The 16,810-nt window shown below is 56.6% G+C and overlaps 4 protein-coding genes across 4 annotated transcripts; 2 read left to right on the forward strand and 2 right to left on the reverse strand.

The window, feature by feature from the left end:
* Positions 1-320: 320 nt before the first annotated feature.
* On the reverse strand, positions 321-6,778 carry vps33 (uncharacterized protein; the record flags this gene model as incomplete). The annotated part of the gene is made up of 13 exons (XM_002948015.1): positions 6,578-6,778; positions 6,433-6,472; positions 5,731-5,834; positions 5,267-5,419; positions 4,854-4,957; positions 4,499-4,665; positions 3,978-4,254; positions 3,665-3,800; positions 3,242-3,389; positions 2,625-2,714; positions 1,692-1,860; positions 1,123-1,306; positions 321-786 (listed from the first exon to the last, which is right to left on the reverse strand). Exons 1-13 carry the CDS (start codon positions 6,649-6,651, stop codon positions 321-323), a joined length of 2,112 nt encoding a protein of 703 aa, XP_002948061.1. The 5' UTR covers positions 6,652-6,778.
* A 287-nt stretch (positions 6,779-7,065) lies between these two features.
* Positions 7,066-9,699, forward strand: VOLCADRAFT_88294 (uncharacterized protein; the record flags this gene model as incomplete). The annotated part of the gene is made up of 5 exons (XM_002947864.1): positions 7,066-7,102; positions 7,449-7,517; positions 7,654-8,834; positions 9,051-9,137; positions 9,367-9,699. 5 exons carry the CDS (start codon positions 7,066-7,068, stop codon positions 9,697-9,699), a joined length of 1,707 nt encoding a protein of 568 aa, XP_002947910.1.
* eif3K (eukaryotic translation initiation factor 3k) lies at positions 9,615-12,775 on the reverse strand. The gene is made up of 7 exons (XM_002948016.1): positions 12,704-12,775; positions 12,530-12,578; positions 12,262-12,438; positions 11,772-11,880; positions 11,221-11,345; positions 10,946-11,022; positions 9,615-10,362 (listed from the first exon to the last, which is right to left on the reverse strand). The coding sequence occupies exons 1-7, from the start codon at positions 12,736-12,738 to the stop codon at positions 10,269-10,271; spliced, it is 666 nt and encodes a 221-aa protein (XP_002948062.1). The 5' UTR covers positions 12,739-12,775; the 3' UTR covers positions 9,615-10,268.
* Positions 12,776-13,576: 801 nt separating this feature from the next.
* Positions 13,577-16,693, forward strand: VOLCADRAFT_88296 (uncharacterized protein; the record flags this gene model as incomplete). The annotated part of the gene is made up of 6 exons (XM_002947865.1): positions 13,577-13,844; positions 14,125-14,430; positions 14,708-14,974; positions 15,418-15,648; positions 16,029-16,180; positions 16,529-16,693. 6 exons carry the CDS (start codon positions 13,577-13,579, stop codon positions 16,691-16,693), a joined length of 1,389 nt encoding a protein of 462 aa, XP_002947911.1.
* Positions 16,694-16,810: the final 117 nt, after the last annotated feature.

Raw genomic sequence — 16,810 nt, forward strand, 5'->3', positions numbered from 1 at the left:
TCAACTTCATCGGGAACATCTTCCAGACATATCTGGGACTGAAACAAAGTGCGCGAATCTCCACCTCTCAAGGCCAGCATGCACGGTTCCCAACGGCGGTGTACTTGTTGCGCTGTTCAACCTCATCGTAACTTCAGGTCTGCAGGCTGCCCTCGCAGCTCGAAAAGCATCAGCCTGAGTCATCGACCGATTATCACTCTTGCGCTGCTCTCCTGTGCAGGGCTGTTAAATACCGCGGCTGCCCTTAATGGGCGGCTCGCCCATGTAAGCCTGTGCTCCCCTGGCCCTCCTGCAAAAGCGTTGGAAGCGAAGGCATACGCCTATCCAGAAGCCGAAAACTCGTTCGCAAGAGGGTCGACGAACGTTTGCAACAAGGTGCGCCCGTTGACAATTTTGGTGGTCAGGACCAAGAATTTGTAAGGCCACTCGGGCCGTGAGCTGAGAAACCGCAGCGCTGAGATCTCGGCGAAAGTGACCCCTCCAATGAATACCACCAGGACCGTCTCTGCATGCTGAGCTCCAGCGGCGGCACCCACACCCGCCGTGCCTGTTACGCCAGCACCCAGCGACCCCGATCCTTGTAAGGACACCGATACACCTGCGCCACCGCCGCCGCCGCTGGCAGCCGTGCCCAGCCCCGAACTCGGCAATATTCCCGAAGACCCATTTGCGCCAGCCTTGAACGGCTTCTCCACAGGCATGCCGTTGCTGTCTACCGTCTGCATCACATCGAACGAGTTGCCAGGGAGATGCACCAGCACCTCCTGCAACGGGCCCCAGCCGGTCCTGAAGGGCCAGTGTGGAGGCATCCGGGGTGCGGCGAGGCAAGAAAAGCAACAGGCAGGTTTCGTTAGGCATTGCAACGTACACACTTAGCGAGCAACACCAAATCACATGAGCTCACGGATATTCATCTGCAGCCTCCTTGCTCATACGGAACAGTCCAGGAGGTACTGTCGAATGGTTTACTACGGATTGGGTCCATAGTATCTCGATATTAAGCTTGCTGCAATCCTTTGGCGGCATGCGACCCCTAACCTGGATTCCGGAGCCAGCAGCACTAGGCTTCCTAACCCCAGCTCATCTGGTACCCCTTCCCTTGTCACCGTTGGCCGCACCCACCGAAGAGCAGTCTCCACCAGGCGGATACTTAGCGGCGCGTAGCCCTTGTACAGATGCGACACGTCGCTGGGCACGTTCACAGCTGCGGCGCCTGCGGGCCCTTCCTGCTCCGGTACGATGAGCTGCAGCGCCTTGCGCACTGAAGGAAAGTGGCTTTTTGCGCCAGATGCAGCCTTCAGCAGGCCTGCAAAACGAAACAACCCCATGAGCGAACCCCTGCTCAGATCCTGCTTACCATGGCGTGATGCGTATCCAGTCAGATATCGACGACAACCAAAAAGCTAACAGAGCGTTGTGCCATAATGCGTAAATCTTTTGTTACGCCACTGCTAACATCGCCCCACTTTAAGGCACGAGCGGAAAGACGAACGGCCGGCATCCGTAAGCCGGCGTTAGGGGACACAAGTAGCACGCCTTACATGGATCGCGCCGCCAGCCTAATTGTCCTATGTGTCCGTCCTACGCCATCTGCCCCAACTACCTCACCCTTCCCACCGCTCACAGACCTGTATGTCCATTCCGCATTGTGCACACCCGTCATCCCTCCTGGCAGATGCCTGTTTTCCCACCTGACTTTTCCAAGGCGTTTAGAGTGAGCAGGTGCTGGTGGCCGTAGCTATGCAGCACCTCCATCCGCAAGGAGTCCAGCTGCCGGCGCGGAAGCCCGCCCCCGACAACGCTAAGCAGCACCAGCAACCGGAGCACATCCACCATGTCGGCCCCACGGTACATGAGCTCCTGCGGTAGGAGAGTAGAAACTTGGATTGCCCCGCGAGGCTGGCCGACTGTGCAAGGAAGCTGGCGATAATGCGCCGAGAGCCGGTTTGTATTGGCTGCTTACATGCTCCCTGCTTCATCAGCGTTACTGATGTGGGGCCACCATCATTAACCCGCGTCTGCATCGTACGCTTGGCGGCTGCGCATGCCCGTCGTGTTTATCTACCTTTGCCGGTGGCCCTCTGTCGGACCCAATACCTACCAGGTACGGTCCACCCGGTCAGTAGGATCAGTGCAACATCACGATGGATGTTCTTTGTAATGGAATGAAGTTACCTCTGTGTGGGTAATCGATGTGGGAACCTAGGATTTTAGGTTTTGATATGGATGAGCTGTCACAGGAAATGAGTCTGACGGGATATACATGCGCGGGAGGTACTGCCTAATTAGCTTAGAAGTTAGTGCTGGGCCGGACAATAACCAAAACCTCGCAGGGCCCAATGACGTCACCATCGTCATGTTCCTCGGGCCAACAGCCTGTTGCGCAACTTCCACATGCACAAGGATGCGTGCATGCAGCGGAATGCAGCGATGGCCCGGCGGCTGGGATGAAGGGGTGTTCCCAGCCTGTCTACTTGATGCCGGTCTGACCGATGAACTACCCAGCCACTGGTTAAAGGCGAAGAAACCGTTGTGCGGTGCAGGGTTGGAGTTGTTAGCTGGGGAAGCCAGGTTTTATAGGAGGATGAGGAACAAGAAAATGGTGCGTAGACGCTAGAACCTACCTCTATGAACGCCACGCTTGCCTCTGGCTCGTAACCCTCCACCATCGCCTGCTCCTGATTCAGCCGGTCATGGAAGGGCTGCTGCTTCACCTGTCGCAGTTTGTAACCAGGGGTAAAGCATGACCTTGCCAGGTGGCATACCAACTGTAGAAGTTGGCAGCAATTTCAAGCATCCAATCGGCGCGGAGCAGATCCGCTGCAGCAACGCACTTTTGCAAGGCCAACAGAGGTCATGGAGAACCCCGCATCCTTTGGCCCATATGCTGTGTCAGCCGGCCGGTGTTGCAATACCACGTCACAATAGAAACTAAGCAGTACGTGCTCAACAAGTGGATTCCATTAGTTCCCCAATGGGGCAACAGGAACTGTTCATGTGAACGGAATCTGTTCGTACGTATAGCAGGTATCCCAAGCACGAGAAGCAACCGAGGAATTCGCATTGATGTTGTAGCCCAACTGGCACAATTCCATGCACAGCACCCTCTTCATTCATGGAACTCTAGCATGAAACTTGAAGCACACGCCACAAACCTACAAACTCACGGACACGCACCTCTCAAGCTGACAAATCCCATCCCATGCCACGCCCCCATATCCATTTCTACGGCCATGCTTACCCGGTCCGCTGGCGGAGTAGCCACATCCGATAGGCGGTCCAGCATTTCAAGTTTAGGCAGTCCCTTGACAAAGCTCTTGAGCACGCTGAGGTCCTTGCTCCCGAGCTCGCTGTACTCCCGCCGGGCGTCTCGCGCATACTGCTGCAGCCTGCGTATGCGTGTGTGAAACGGTCCAACAGCTCGGTAAGTACAGCTTCGGTGCACCCAGACTCTCACAGCCGACACAATGACATCGCCTTAGCCTCCGACTTTCCACACGTCCAAATCACATGCGCACTACTTGCGTGGACGCACAGCCATTTCTGCACCTGCTCTGGGTTATATCGACGATCCTTCATCCCCTGCGCAGTGCACACCCAGGACCTGCACCCGCCCTGTCGTTATCCTTTCCTTTGCGTATCATTACACAAGCCCGTGCTGTACCTCTGGGTGGCAACGTGGAAGGGCAGGTCCCGGAACTCGCGATAGAACGGGTCTGTGCTGTTAAGTGGCGTAGGAGCCGTGGGCCCGCGGCCACCGGCAGCACCATGAGAGTCACCGGACTCGCCAACGCGCTTGTCTGCAACGCAGGTACAGGCAGGCGGATACTCGCGCGGGCAGTAACACACATCAACGCTTGCACTTACTGCACCACCTCAACGCCTTGAAGAATTACCTAATGCCGCAAAGCCATCAGTGCTCCTCATCACCGCCACAAGCAACGTGCCAACCTGCATCTGCATCTGTATCAACTCACCTGTTGATTGCAACGGCACTGAGCCGTATCGTATGCCTATGACTTCATCTACGAGGCCCTCAAAAGTGATCTGGGTCATCATAGGAGTGATCAAGTCCACCTCCCGATCCAGCAAGATCAGGCGGTCGATGCGGCCGGACACGAAGCCACCCACAGCTGAGTCCCCGCCAGCACCATTGATGCCGCACGCCAGTGGCGGGACCGCCGGCAGCCTGGAGCTCTCGCGCCGCATGCGGAAGCACATGTCCCGCACTGCCGTGGCGGCGGGTCCCTTGCCCTGTAACGGAGTAGAGAGTGTTAAATGAAAGACAAAAATAATTGCGATTGGCACGGGAGGCCTATGCATGAGCGCACGTACCAGCTGCCATTTCGTGACACGGGGGAGGTGAATAAGCCCAGGGCCCCGAAGCGTGGAATTAGAACTGATGCAGGACGGCAGCAACTGTCACGCACTGGGGCCGCACCATCATGTGCCTAATTCAAGCAGAGAGTACGGCGTTTGAGGAGGTGCACCGTGGTACCTGGACTCGCGGTATTAGGCCGAACATGAGTTGGAGCCGGGTTATCGCCGCCGCTGTGTAGTACAAGGGCGTCGAATCGCCATCGCAAACGCAATCATAGAAGGCGGTATCAAGCTCTAGGCTTATGACGTCATCATCGTATGGCACCATGTCAAGGCAGTACTCCCCTGCGCAGCAGCGCGAGGTGGGACAAAGCCGAGCAGCCGCAGACGTGACCATCAGCCTAACGTCGGGGTCCCTGCACCCTTACCCCGTAACTGGGAGCAATGGGCCCAGGAAGTGCATCTTTGCCACCCCTCTTAGGCGCTGCGATACCCAAAGGTCGTCCATTCTTCCAAATCTTGCCGCGCCTCACCTATCTCCCTAAAATCTCCCAGAACACCCTCCTCCTCCAGAATGCGCTCGCACGCTTTTGTGCAGCGGGGCACAAAAAACACAGAAAAATCCTGTGTCTCAGATCTGCAAGGGGATGGAAGCAGCCGACGTGGCAGGCCTGGTCAGGTTAGGGGTGCGCAAGTGCGCTGGGAACCCACGACAGTTACCAGCTATACGGCCAATTTAACACCCTTCCGGCATTGCTCTACGGCCTTTGAGAGGAGAATCTGCCTGATGGTAATATATAAAATGCATGCTGCTACACCTCCATGCCAGCTCAGAAACCACTACTACCCACGCCGCACAACAGCCCCCCAATACCGCCCTAATCGCATCACCACACTCTAATCCTGTCAAGCTAGCAACCCCCCTGCGCCCACACGCGCCTCGTACTTGGGCCTGCTTTTGACCTGCGCCGCCACTGCCTGTGCGTTGGCAATGCTGGTGCGCACCAGGTACAGCACGGTGGGGACGTCGGACAGGCGCGGTTCCGTTGCACTGTAGGACGGGTCATCCAGCCGCTTCCCCGGCGCCAGGTACAGCAACCTGAGGTCCAATTCGGTGTCGGGCTAGCGTGACCATGTATACGCCTGTGTCTAGTAACAATGCGACTTCGGTAGGCCTGGGCGAGGTGAGGGCTGCAGTTCCATTCGTTTTTCAACACGGTGGAGTTAGGGTCCCTTTTAAAAAGTTGAAATGACAGCTAAGTGGCGATGCCATTTAAGCCATGTCATGAGGTAAGGATGCCATGGGCACATGGATGGATGGCACATAACAGCTAGTAGACAACTTATATATAGGCAGCCCCGTCTCGTAGCCACAAGGCCACCCTGGATGGTCATTGCCAAATCACTAACTTGACGACTCCATGCTCCTTCAGCAGGTCGGTCAGTGCTGTGTCAAGTAAACCAAGCGGACCGCTGATGGCAGGATCGAGGACCAGGGCCTTCTTCCCGCGGCGCTGCAAACGTGGGAGGAATGGGGGGCGAGTCCGCAACGCTTCTGGAAGAGGATCTAGGAGCTCGCGGCAATTGCTGCCTCAGGGGAAAAGCAACATCGCAAGGCGTCACGAGCAGCTCGACGACGTGTACATTAGGAAATGCTTTTCTTATGCGTAGAGACAAGAACTCATTCTGTAGGCAGCCCCGAGGCGGCAAGAGCGCTGACGTGGTCTGGTCAAACTCGAGAGGTTGCGCCGTACAAGGTTCTACCGTTCAACCTTTCAGGAACTCTGTGCTGGGAATTGAGCGAGTTCTGTATCATGCCTAAAGGAAGGCCTTCAAAGCAGAAGGTGTGTAGGTAATTGCTTCGCGGGCAATGCGTCCTAAGTCATCACGTCTTGCTCAATCTAGCCCATAGTGTTCCTTGTTTCCCCACACTGTGCCCACTTGGCAGTTCGCTATCGCATTTGACTCCATGACGGCAATGACACCCCGGGGCTGTAATTGCGAGTGCTGTTCGTGGCCAAGGCAACTCTTCTCCCCCCCCCATCCTCGCCAACTGATCGGTGATACAGGAACAAACCAAGGAGTCTACCAAAGCCTCCACCAGGTACCTACCGAGTCAACCACCTCCAGCAGCTGCTTCCGGGCTTGTTCCCTGCAGCCGCCGTGGACACACGTCCTTGCCTCAATACCAATCCCAGCACCTCCCACACCCCTTTCCAGATTCCTGATGCAGGAGGGCTATACCATCAGAGCTCACCGAATCGACACGAGCGGTACCGGTCCGGTATCGAGAGCGGGCAGTTGGAATTTTATCGGCTTCAGACGCGCCATGTGTAAGCCTCAAGCCCGGACAGCATAAAGTACCCGAGCAGCTGGAAATCACTATCTTTGGTTGAACAGGCTATCAGCTCCCATCGTGCAAATCGTTTGTGAACCAGCTGCTTCCAATATATCTTTGAATGCACCTGCAAACAAAACCTTATGCAGAACCATTCTATTAGGCAAACAGGGCAAATAATGACATGGCATGATTTGTCCGCGCTGGCTCACGTCAAAAGTACTTTTCCCCATGCGACATCGCATTTCTTACCTTGTCAATTATAACACAACCTTAGCATCTTGCTTAGCATATTAGAGAGACATGTTCTAGCACTTTCCAAGTAGGGTAGCGTTACGCGTAATGCAATTTCAGCTGCGAGGCCCCGGCCCTTGTGCCGGTAACCGCTTTGTAAGGAGTAGGAATGCATGGCTTCTAGGATTGCCCTTTTGTTATCATGGACCGGTGCGCATTAGTCGACAGGCTGCGTCGTCGTCAGAGAGCGAAGGCGCTGCCGCATCCTCAGGAGCCCTGTCGAACAGCAATACTCATACAACAGAGCAACATGACAATGTAATTGACGTGGATGCGAAAGCCATCGCCCCCAGGGACGTTGGGGACCCAAAACCGACAGCTGCGACAGCCAGCACTGTCGAGGGCGACTGGCTGAAGCCTCTGCCGGGGGACTGGGGAGGCACAATTGACCCTCAAGTCATTAAGGAGCCTGATTCTTCAGGTATCCCCCAGGATGTGCTTTGATAATAACTGAGGTACAGTTCTCAGTCCCTCTTATCCACCTGGGCCCCACCAGGCGTACTGTTCTTCTTCATTATGATCGCTGGACTGAGCTTCGGCGTCCACCAACTTCTTACGTACATAGGTGAGAACAATGTGTTTTTTTGCTTGGTTTGTAGGGTGAGGACTTTTTCCGGTTTTAGTGGGAAGTAAAGTTGCGACTTCCATACACTACGTAAGCCCGCTTACCGTTCGTCACTTTGTCTATAATTTCGATCCAGGGGCAGGTCGTGGTGAACAGCAGCTTGCACAGCCATTTTCCAGGCAAGTCGCCGTGGTGACCCCCGTGTCCCGCTCGAGGCACCTCCAGCCACCATCGTCCATAAGCAAGCCCGAGGCCTCCGTTGAGGAGCCAGCGGCTTCTTCGTCAGCCGCAGCGCTAGGGGCTGCAGTGGGTGTATGCTCAACGGAGGATGGAGGTAGCAACATTGCTGTGAATCCCGGGCCCCAAGGAGACACCAAGGCAGGCGGAGTGACGGCAGCATCAGCTGCGCAAAATGAGATCGAAGCTGCTGGAACACGCAGTTCGGGAGGTCCGGGAACTGCCAGCAGTGCGCTTGCAGATGCGTCAGAGATTGATACGGGAGGCGAGGTGGAAACAGAGTCAGAGAATATCGTTGCGGGCCAGTCTGGGGAGGTTGCGGTTCAGCAGCCTGCACCTGGACCTTCGCTGCAGCCATCTGCCGTCGCAAGCACAGCCGACCGGGCTTCAAACTCCAATGCAGCGAAAGCCCCGCAACCGGTACCCATGAGGGAAAGCGGTCCACTCGCTGCTGTGGAAGCTGCGGGTCGGGCTGTCGGTGGGCAAGGGAGCCAGGGAGCGCCAGGCCCTGCAGCCTTCCATGTGCCAGTCGACATGGTGGAGCCATCCGCATTGGAAGACAGCACACCTCAGGCAGCACCTGAAGCAGCCGCACAGGTGCTCCATATTTCGTCTCCTAACTGCGGTGCCGGCAGTAGCGGCAGCTTTGGTGGTCTGCGTGGCCGTTTAGCTGCACCAGCGGAGCAGGTGCTCTCCGCGCCTGGGCCGAGTAGTAATATTGAAGGGCGACCCCGGGAACGCACTGCAAGTTCCTTTGGTGACGCTAGCGCTTTCCCCTTGGGCCCTGGATCCCCTGGACCCGCCGCCAGCGTGGCACCGCAAGCTGAGCCACGGATGTCACTCCCAACCGTGCTACCCGAGCCGCTGAGCCGAGCACCGGACAGCTCTGCACTGGAGCGCCTGCCTAGTGACTCGTCTTTGGGCAGCCTCCGCGAGCGGGCCCAGCTAGCGCTGCGTGCTGCAGCTGCGGCGGTCGAGGCCTCCCAGCGCGCGGCCGCATACGCTGCGGCTGCCAGCAATGCGGCATCACGTGCAGCAGAAGCAGCGGAGCGAGCGGCGACAGCGGCCACTCTAGCACAGGTAGGCACATAAGCAAAGGTGCGTGCTTACGAAGGCCACCGTCATGTGCATCCTTTATATCTAACAGACACTGCATTCTTGAGTTGGCTTCTCCTGAGCTAGGGGGCCGCGTGTGGGACGCTGCTCTACTTGATGCTGTCATAAGCAAAGGCGTTCGCAGCATGTCGGCAGTCGAAACTTCGTCCGAAGCGTAGACATGGCTGATTGTGTCCGCAGGCTGGGCTAGAGAGTGCGGCTGAAAGTGCCATCGTCGCGGCGGAGGCACGAGTTGCCCAGGCGGCAGAGGCGGCCAAGGATGCTGAGGTGCGTGCCGCGAGTGCGGCCGCACACGCAGCAGCATATCAGGATATATCGCAGTCCCAGGTAATGCATGGGCTAGTCATAATAGCCTCCTTAGGAAGGCGGGACAAGTGCATCTACTACATCGTGGGCGTGCATTAGTCCCGGGCCACATGTAATGGGCGTGGGGAATGGCATTTCTGCCGTGTGTTAAGGTAGTCTCTCGCGCCCTGCTGTCACTTTTCCCTTCCAGGCAGATATTGCTCAGTATGCCGCGACTGTGCAGAAGCCCGCTGCCCCGGGACCTTTGAGTCAGTTGCAGCAGCTTTGGCGCAGCGCCAGCTCCGCGTTCACACACGGACACCAGCAGAGCCAGCGGGATGGTTCAAGCGAGGAGTTGTCTGGGGCTAGCACCACCGCTGGCATCGACAGCGCGGGGAGTGGCACGCGCAGAGACAGAACCGCCCCCGACGATGCCGGTGGCAGCGCTAGCGGAGGAAATGTGGGTGTTGCGGCAGCCGAGACGATAAGCTCAACCGTGAAGGGGCTGCTGTCGTGGCTGGGCCAAGGCGACGGGACGCGATAAGTAAATGGCAGGATGCTAGCTGCATTTCTGCTGACGGCACGCGAACGGCGGCCTGACGACATAAGATAGTTGCAGATGGTACGATGCGGACGCCGCAACGGTTGCATCGTTGGCACGAGAATGTATGCAGGAAAACAGCAGAATATGCTACTCTACAGCAATGTGTTGTGGTTATCGTTGCGGCGGTACACGCCGATTAGGTAGAAGGCCAATGGCCCATGGCGTTTAGGGATCAGGTCCCCATCACCGTGTTTAAAGTTTACTGTCCCTTATACGCCGTGTATCTTGATTAGCAAAGACTAATGTTTTTACGTCAGCGGTCCAAGCTATCTTTCGTACAACGCTCGTGCCAACAGCAAAGCCTCAAGATTACATCAAATCGCAGTGGCTTCCTTGCATCGTCGCCGCGCTGCTATCTACACCCTTCTCCGTGCACATTGCGACAAACAAACCAAGCCAAGCCACGTGTTAACACCTAAAGACACCTGCACTCGCTGTACTGAGACATCCTCAAGCCAGCACGTCAACTCCTGCGGAGCCCCTCCTCGTGGGCGGCTCACTAATGGGTCTCAAAAGCCGACTGTGACGGCCTTAAACATGGGCGCCACCTGCTCGAAGCGGATCAGCTCTTGCGTACGCTTAATAACTGACTGGTTGTCGTCACTGCGGAAGGGAAACGGGACCAGCAGGCCGCTTAAGTGCGCAACTTCTACTGAAGCTGGTGGAGGGGCTAAGTTGCCATGATGCTAATAGCGGTTGAAGCGTTATGTACCTAAAGGGTGTGGTGTGCTAGGCTGTTGCCACGTGTACCGTAATGGCGAGGCACAAAGCGTCCTGGCATGCATAGATGTGCGGGACATTCATTATTATCTACAAAGCCGCGTTGTTGTCCGTATGTTGATGACTAGCAACGGGGTCCTAACGGCTGCTTTCATATGTAGCTTCCGGGTAGATTTTGGTCTGCGTGGCTGACGGCTTTACTGCCATAACACGCATGTACATACACAAGAGCGTCGTTGCGCATTGTTGCATATTCCGTTGTAATGTGCATCTCATTTTCATGCTGCCTCCTGCGCTTAATTCGGAAAAAAGTTGCTATGCGTATCGAACGAACACGACAAGATCCTGGCTTGGGCATCAGTCGCCAGCTGCTCGAACCAAAAGCAAGCGTACAAGGACTCCATCCCGTCAAAGGCTCCTACGCTTCATGCCTTTGCCCGCTCTCCCAAACGCCCTCCCGACCTACTTCTTTGGAAGCGCGACGACGTCTCCCGCCGGAGTCGTCACGATGCTCCATCCAGCGCTGCGGCACTTGTCCGAAAGCTGGGCAAGGGGGGATCACGACACGTGCAGGGCCTCAGCATAAACAACAACCGGCTCAGATCAGTGAGCTCAGATCGATGTGCCGGGCTCCTGCTGTGTAGGAACCGGATGGCGGTTTCAACCATGCAATAGTAGCCTTGCCCCACCTTTTTGTAGGCTTTTTACTGTTGCCCTACACTGCAGCAAACCCCTACTCACGTAATGATCAAGCGTGGCCCCGTCAAGCTTCAAGCAATCCGCCAGGGTGCGCTTCGTGACCCGGCCGTACGTATGGACCAGAGTGTGAGCGATGTATCCCCGAACCGCCTCGTAAAAGCCTGGGACTAAGGTTCGATAAGACAGCGCACAGCGTCCAGACGCAATGAAAAGATAATTCACAGTTAAAATGTGGAAAGCCGGCCGTCTGCAAGACAAAGTTATGCTACGTATGCGCAGTACCTACTAAACAGGTGGCATGCCGGACCATCAAGAACGCACATGCCCCAACAACTGCGCCGCTGGAAACTTGCACTTAGGCAAGGTTCGACGCATCCCGGACCATCCAGTGCTCACAGCTCTAAACGGAAAACCGTATCAATGCGCTGAGCCGCTTTCAAAAATTTCCCAAGTTATGGAGTGTATGGGTCTGTCCAAACCGACCAATTTCAACACAGCCATAACGAGGCCCCGGCATACTTGAAATCCACCTAACAATCGGCTGCTCGCACATTACCCTCTGGGCTCCATCCAACACTTTTGACCCAACTTACTGTTCATCAACAGGTCCCGGCACGTGTTCGTTGCATTCCAAAAGTCGGCGAACCTGCTCGTCTCCAGAGCGTTTGCCAATTGGACCACCTTGTAGATCGCCTCATCCGCCTGAAGGATCATTAGATCCAGGCACGGCATTGGGTTAGGATGAGCAAATGAATGGGTTAGTGAGAAGAGTCAAACTCCAGAAATGCAGAATGTTCCCGCAGGACATGCGCTTGGCAGTAGGTGCGGAAAATGTCCCGGGGTGCCACACCACATGTTGGACCCGATACTAAGCCTAGTTCCCTTGGAGTCAGCACTGCAAGCTTCCCCCATATCATCAAGTGCCAGAGTGAAGGCATTCTGTATCGCGATAAGTAATAAAAAACATTCCGCACAACCTAACCCGTGCCGTAACCCACCCAACACGGTCACTCCCCGGTACCTACGTATACGCCAACGCGAGCTCCACACAATTGTCCCGTTCAATTGGCCTTAAGAACCCACCTGCTGCAGTCGCTCAGGAAGCAGGGTTATGCAACATTTGTAGTCCTGGTTCGGCGCTTGCATTATGGCTTTAATGAGGATTTTCGCAACGATCTGAGGTTTAACGCTGGCTGGGCTGAATTGGTAGAACCGCAAGAGCGTCACATTTGCATCCAGATTCCATGTCCTGTTTGCAACCTGCAATGGTCGCGCGCAGTTTGCGCGCCGCCGCCAATCTGCGTAAGCGCTGCCCAGCAGGTTGAGATCCTAGTTCACAATCATCTTCTACCTGCTCATCGACATTTTGCTCTAGGACCGGAAGCTTCTCCGGGGAGTACCTGCAAACGGCCGCCGAACAGCGGTCTGAATAGCTTGCTTGCTATAAGCATGTAACGTCACCGGCAGCGCAGTATACAAAAAACTCAAACAAAATCACTTGCTGTTGTTATCAGCAAAACTTCACCTGTCAGCACCCGAAATTGTCAGAGGAGCCGACATGGTCACACCTAGACGAAAAGGTTACTACAAGCACAAGTAAAGAAAAAGACAGTTGTCTACATAAGGCAGGATAGCTGTAGTTGTGGAGCTGGAGCACGCGTACGACTTTCGATTGCAACGAGCAAAATTTCAAGAATTCAACGATACTTCACCTTAACTAGGGTTATAACCTACCAACGTGCTATTAGGAGCCAGTGTGTTACATAAGTGCTGCTCGTGTGTGACTCCAAACCGTGCGAAAGACAGGCGACCGTACAGCATTGTCGTCGGCATCTTTTAGCGTGGGTCAGATTTCGCATGCGTGTTGTGTTTAGGGAACTCATATATGCCTGCGATAGCCGGGGCCCTCTGGCGGCTTACACTGAGAATTCTTTCCGTTTGAACCATGATTCTACGGCTACGACACGCCGTTCCCTGGCTTCAAAAGTTTGGCAGTTGGACAACTTGCACGACCCCTCCACCCCTAGCGCGCCGCTATTCGGTAACGTCATGGGCCACCGCAACCCTTGTCCCATGTGCCACTGATGCCGGGAGTCAACCCGATACTGGCGGCGCCCTGTCTCCCAGCAGACCTGCTGACACAGGAGTGGAAAAGAAGAAGCGCCGTTCCACACGGGGCTATAAAGTGAGCCCCGCAGCGGAAGCCGACAAGGCGGTGGTGTCGGAGTTGCCGGAAGAAAACGAAGGAAACGGGGTTGAAGATGACAGCGCTGGCGCCAGCAGCTCTCAGGAAACTGCCCCAAAACGGTCAACGCCATCACGGCGCAAGGCAGCCGCCAGCCGCAGCGAAATTCCTGGCGAATCTAGTGCTGCTGGCGCCTCAGAGCCCGATCCATCCATGGCGCCCAAGCGCACCAGGCGCAAAAAGCAAGGGGAGGGGTTGCCTGTACCTGCAGAGGAGACAGCTCCGCCTGGGAATAAAGACGACGAGACAGAAGTGCGACGCGGCAGCAGCGCGGGCGCCAGCAGTAGCAGCAACATCACAGCAGCTGGTACTACTAAGCAGAAGCGCGCCAGCCGGGGCACTTCGAAAAAGGCAGCCAAAGGAGTTACGGCAAGCAGCGACGAGGAACAAGCGAAGGGTGAAGAGCGGGTCACCATACAGAGTGGGTTGAAAATTTGCGGGAGCTTTTCATTGTTTTGGGGTCTGGCACGGTAGTCTCGGTATAGGTGTCCCTAGGCGGCCCAGGACAAAGCACCACGGACTGGGCCCGATGCTCATAGTCCCTCGACCTGGTGTGGCTCACCTTTGCAGGTCCCACTTGCCGGGGTCTCTATAAAGCACCACAAGCCCCACGCCGATCCCCGCTCCCGGTTTGGTTTCTTCTTGAGTCCGTTTCCGACTGAGTCTGTGACCTGACTCCGATGCCATTTTCTGCCATTCAGGACTACCGTACGAGGATTTCCTAGTATTACCCCGCCAAGCCGAGCACGTCCTCATCGCGTTGGGTCTACGATCACCCCAGGAAACCTCCAGTCCTGCAGGTGTCAATGAGGTTGGGAGTCCCTCCGCTCCTGCCACCCCCTTGGCGGCTGGCCGCAGTGGCTCCATCGGCACCATCTTGGAGCTGGCCAGCTACCTGGGGCGATCCGATCCTAAGGAGCTGGCCACTCCATTGCTCATAGCGCAGTACCAGGGCTACTTGGGCCCATCGCCGGATTACCTGTATGACCTATTTTGCTTGGACTACGGTGCGCATGCCCAGCATGGGAGGGCATTCGGCGGTACGACGCCATGTTTATCCGACTGTGGTAGCATGTCTACCTCGTGCCAATCAAAATAGCGGGATTGTCAAACACTCGTTTAGCAAGGCTTATGTGGACGACACAGGATGCACCTAGTGCGCTGCCTTGAGCGCTGCCCAGAGTAGCACGTACTATGTTTGAAGGCATGCTGGAGGTCAGTTTCTGCCGGACCACTTGACGGAAAGCCTCGCTGGCCCCCTCTCATCGTCCGGTCCCGACCCAGAGCCCCCATACCTCTCGAGCGGCGCTGTCAAGGACGCGGCAGTGGCGGCGGCGCGCTCCATCTCCCACGCATCCTCCCTGCTGTCGGCCAAAGGGACACCGCCGGAGACGTTAGCGCGGGCGGCGATGGACTGCCTGCAGGCCCACGTGGGGATGGAGGTAGTGGCTGCACAGGAGGTCCAGGCTCCCCGGCTGGCAGAGGCGCAGCTAGAGCTGTTTCTGCTGGACTGGGCGTCTGCCCGCCTAGCCGGCCTCAAGGGCGAGCTAGGTCAGCCCGCAACTGGAAAGGAAGGGAAAGGGCTTTGCATTTTTGCGCTGGTATTGCGGAGCTTTCTGCCCTACTTTATCCTGGCATGGCCCGAAAGAGCAGCAACGGCCATAGCGTGTATGCACGACCGGCAACATCTCCTTAGTCGCCGCCGGCCAAGTCACACTTTGCATATTAACCGAAGCAGCCCTGGCCCTGGGCAACCCTTGGTTCCGCAATCTCCGCTTCCGCAACCAGCAACGTTCCACATTGGCGGTTGCACGCTAGCCAACGGCAGGCTTGCACCTTGCAGAATGGTTTAATCGCCAAACGGGCCAAGCCGAAGACCACATCCGAGAGGAAGTTGAAATCATGCCCAGAGTCAGGGCCTTGCCCACCCGGATATGCTCTTAGCAACTCGCATATTGCTGGTTGACCTTCTTTCTTGACGCCCTTCCGCATAGGTATACCTTATTTGGCTCGCCGTTGTGCGGCGCTACAGCTGACTCGGCCCATAGTGCTGGAGCGGCTGTATCGTTACACCGTCCAAGGGGACAGCCTGCAGGACCTTGCATCCGCAGGCGGCCGGACAGTGCGGCTATCACAGCCTATGGACGCGCTACTTGAGGGACTCAAAGCAGGGGTACGGATAGATCCGGAGCGGCTGCTGAACGACTTCCGGCTGAGCTCGCTAGGTGCGGTGTAGCGGTGCAGGGGCGAAGAGAAACAACTTTCATAGACGCATGGATGATTGGCCCATCGACTGGTTTGTCGATGGGTTGGTCATCCTAGCGTGGAATGGCAGGCTTGGTCCTTGCATGGATGAAGCATAGCGCAGCCCACATAAGGAGGTTGCCCGACCGGTCACTGTTGTGGCTGTCCTGCGGCCGAACGTGTGGCTCTCCCAACGGGCTGGCGCCCTTGTACATAGCGCCATGCAAGCACAACCCGGCATTGACAATGCCACAATGTCACCGTTGCGGTGCTCGCTGCCAGCAAACCAAATGATTCTCGTCTGCAAGTTAACCCGGAAGCAAAATTGGTTAGCGCCGTGGGAACCGTGTTGCTCCGACAGGTGCCCCGCTGCGGGAGCACCTGCAGGAGGTCTGGCGGGCGGTGGTTCAGGAGGCGGCTCGCAGCCTGGAACCCGGGAGTGCCATGTACTACACCGCGCTGGTGGAGAAGCTACACGTCAATCTGGGGATCAGGGCGGCACTGAAGCAGCAGGTGAAGCAGCAGGGAAACGGGATGGACAAACGAATCAGGCCGTGACGCAAAGAACGAGGGCAACACCTGAAATGGCCGTGGCCCAGCCACGGAAACCTGGACGCGTGGGATAGAAGATCGCGGGTGTGCTTTGGAGGAGGGCGATTAACGTAGATGCCTCGCGAGTGAACGTCGCAGCTTCGCACAAACGCAGGCGGCGCAGTCATTGCGAAAGAACAGGCTTGGGGGCGGGTGGCGGACATTGCGTTAGCTCTGGCTCGGTATTTAATACCCTAGCTTGTGTTGACATTCTCCGGCGGCCGCCGCCTCCATTTCTAATTTCGTGTTGTTCTCACTGCCGTGCCTCAGGAGGCCGAATGGCAGCAGGAGCAGGGCGAACGGGATGGCAGCACGCTGACTTACGCGCAGTTGCGGCTGCTCTTCCATCTTTGGCGCCTGGAGCGATTTCGCGCTGAGGAACAGGCGCGGCGGCGGAGGCAAGCAGCCGCAGCTACGCCGGGCGGTACACCATAGAAGCTGGGGACTTGGTCCGCCAAACCTGCCCAGCTCACGCATTGCTGGACTTTGCATGCGCATGGGCGGCACAGTTCAGCTCCGAGAAGTGGAGCGCGAGGCACAGGGCATAGGACG

This window comes from Volvox carteri (genome assembly GCF_000143455.1).
Source record: "Volvox carteri f. nagariensis unplaced genomic scaffold VOLCAscaffold_8, whole genome shotgun sequence".
NCBI lineage: Eukaryota > Viridiplantae > Chlorophyta > Chlorophyceae > Chlamydomonadales > Volvocaceae > Volvox > Volvox carteri.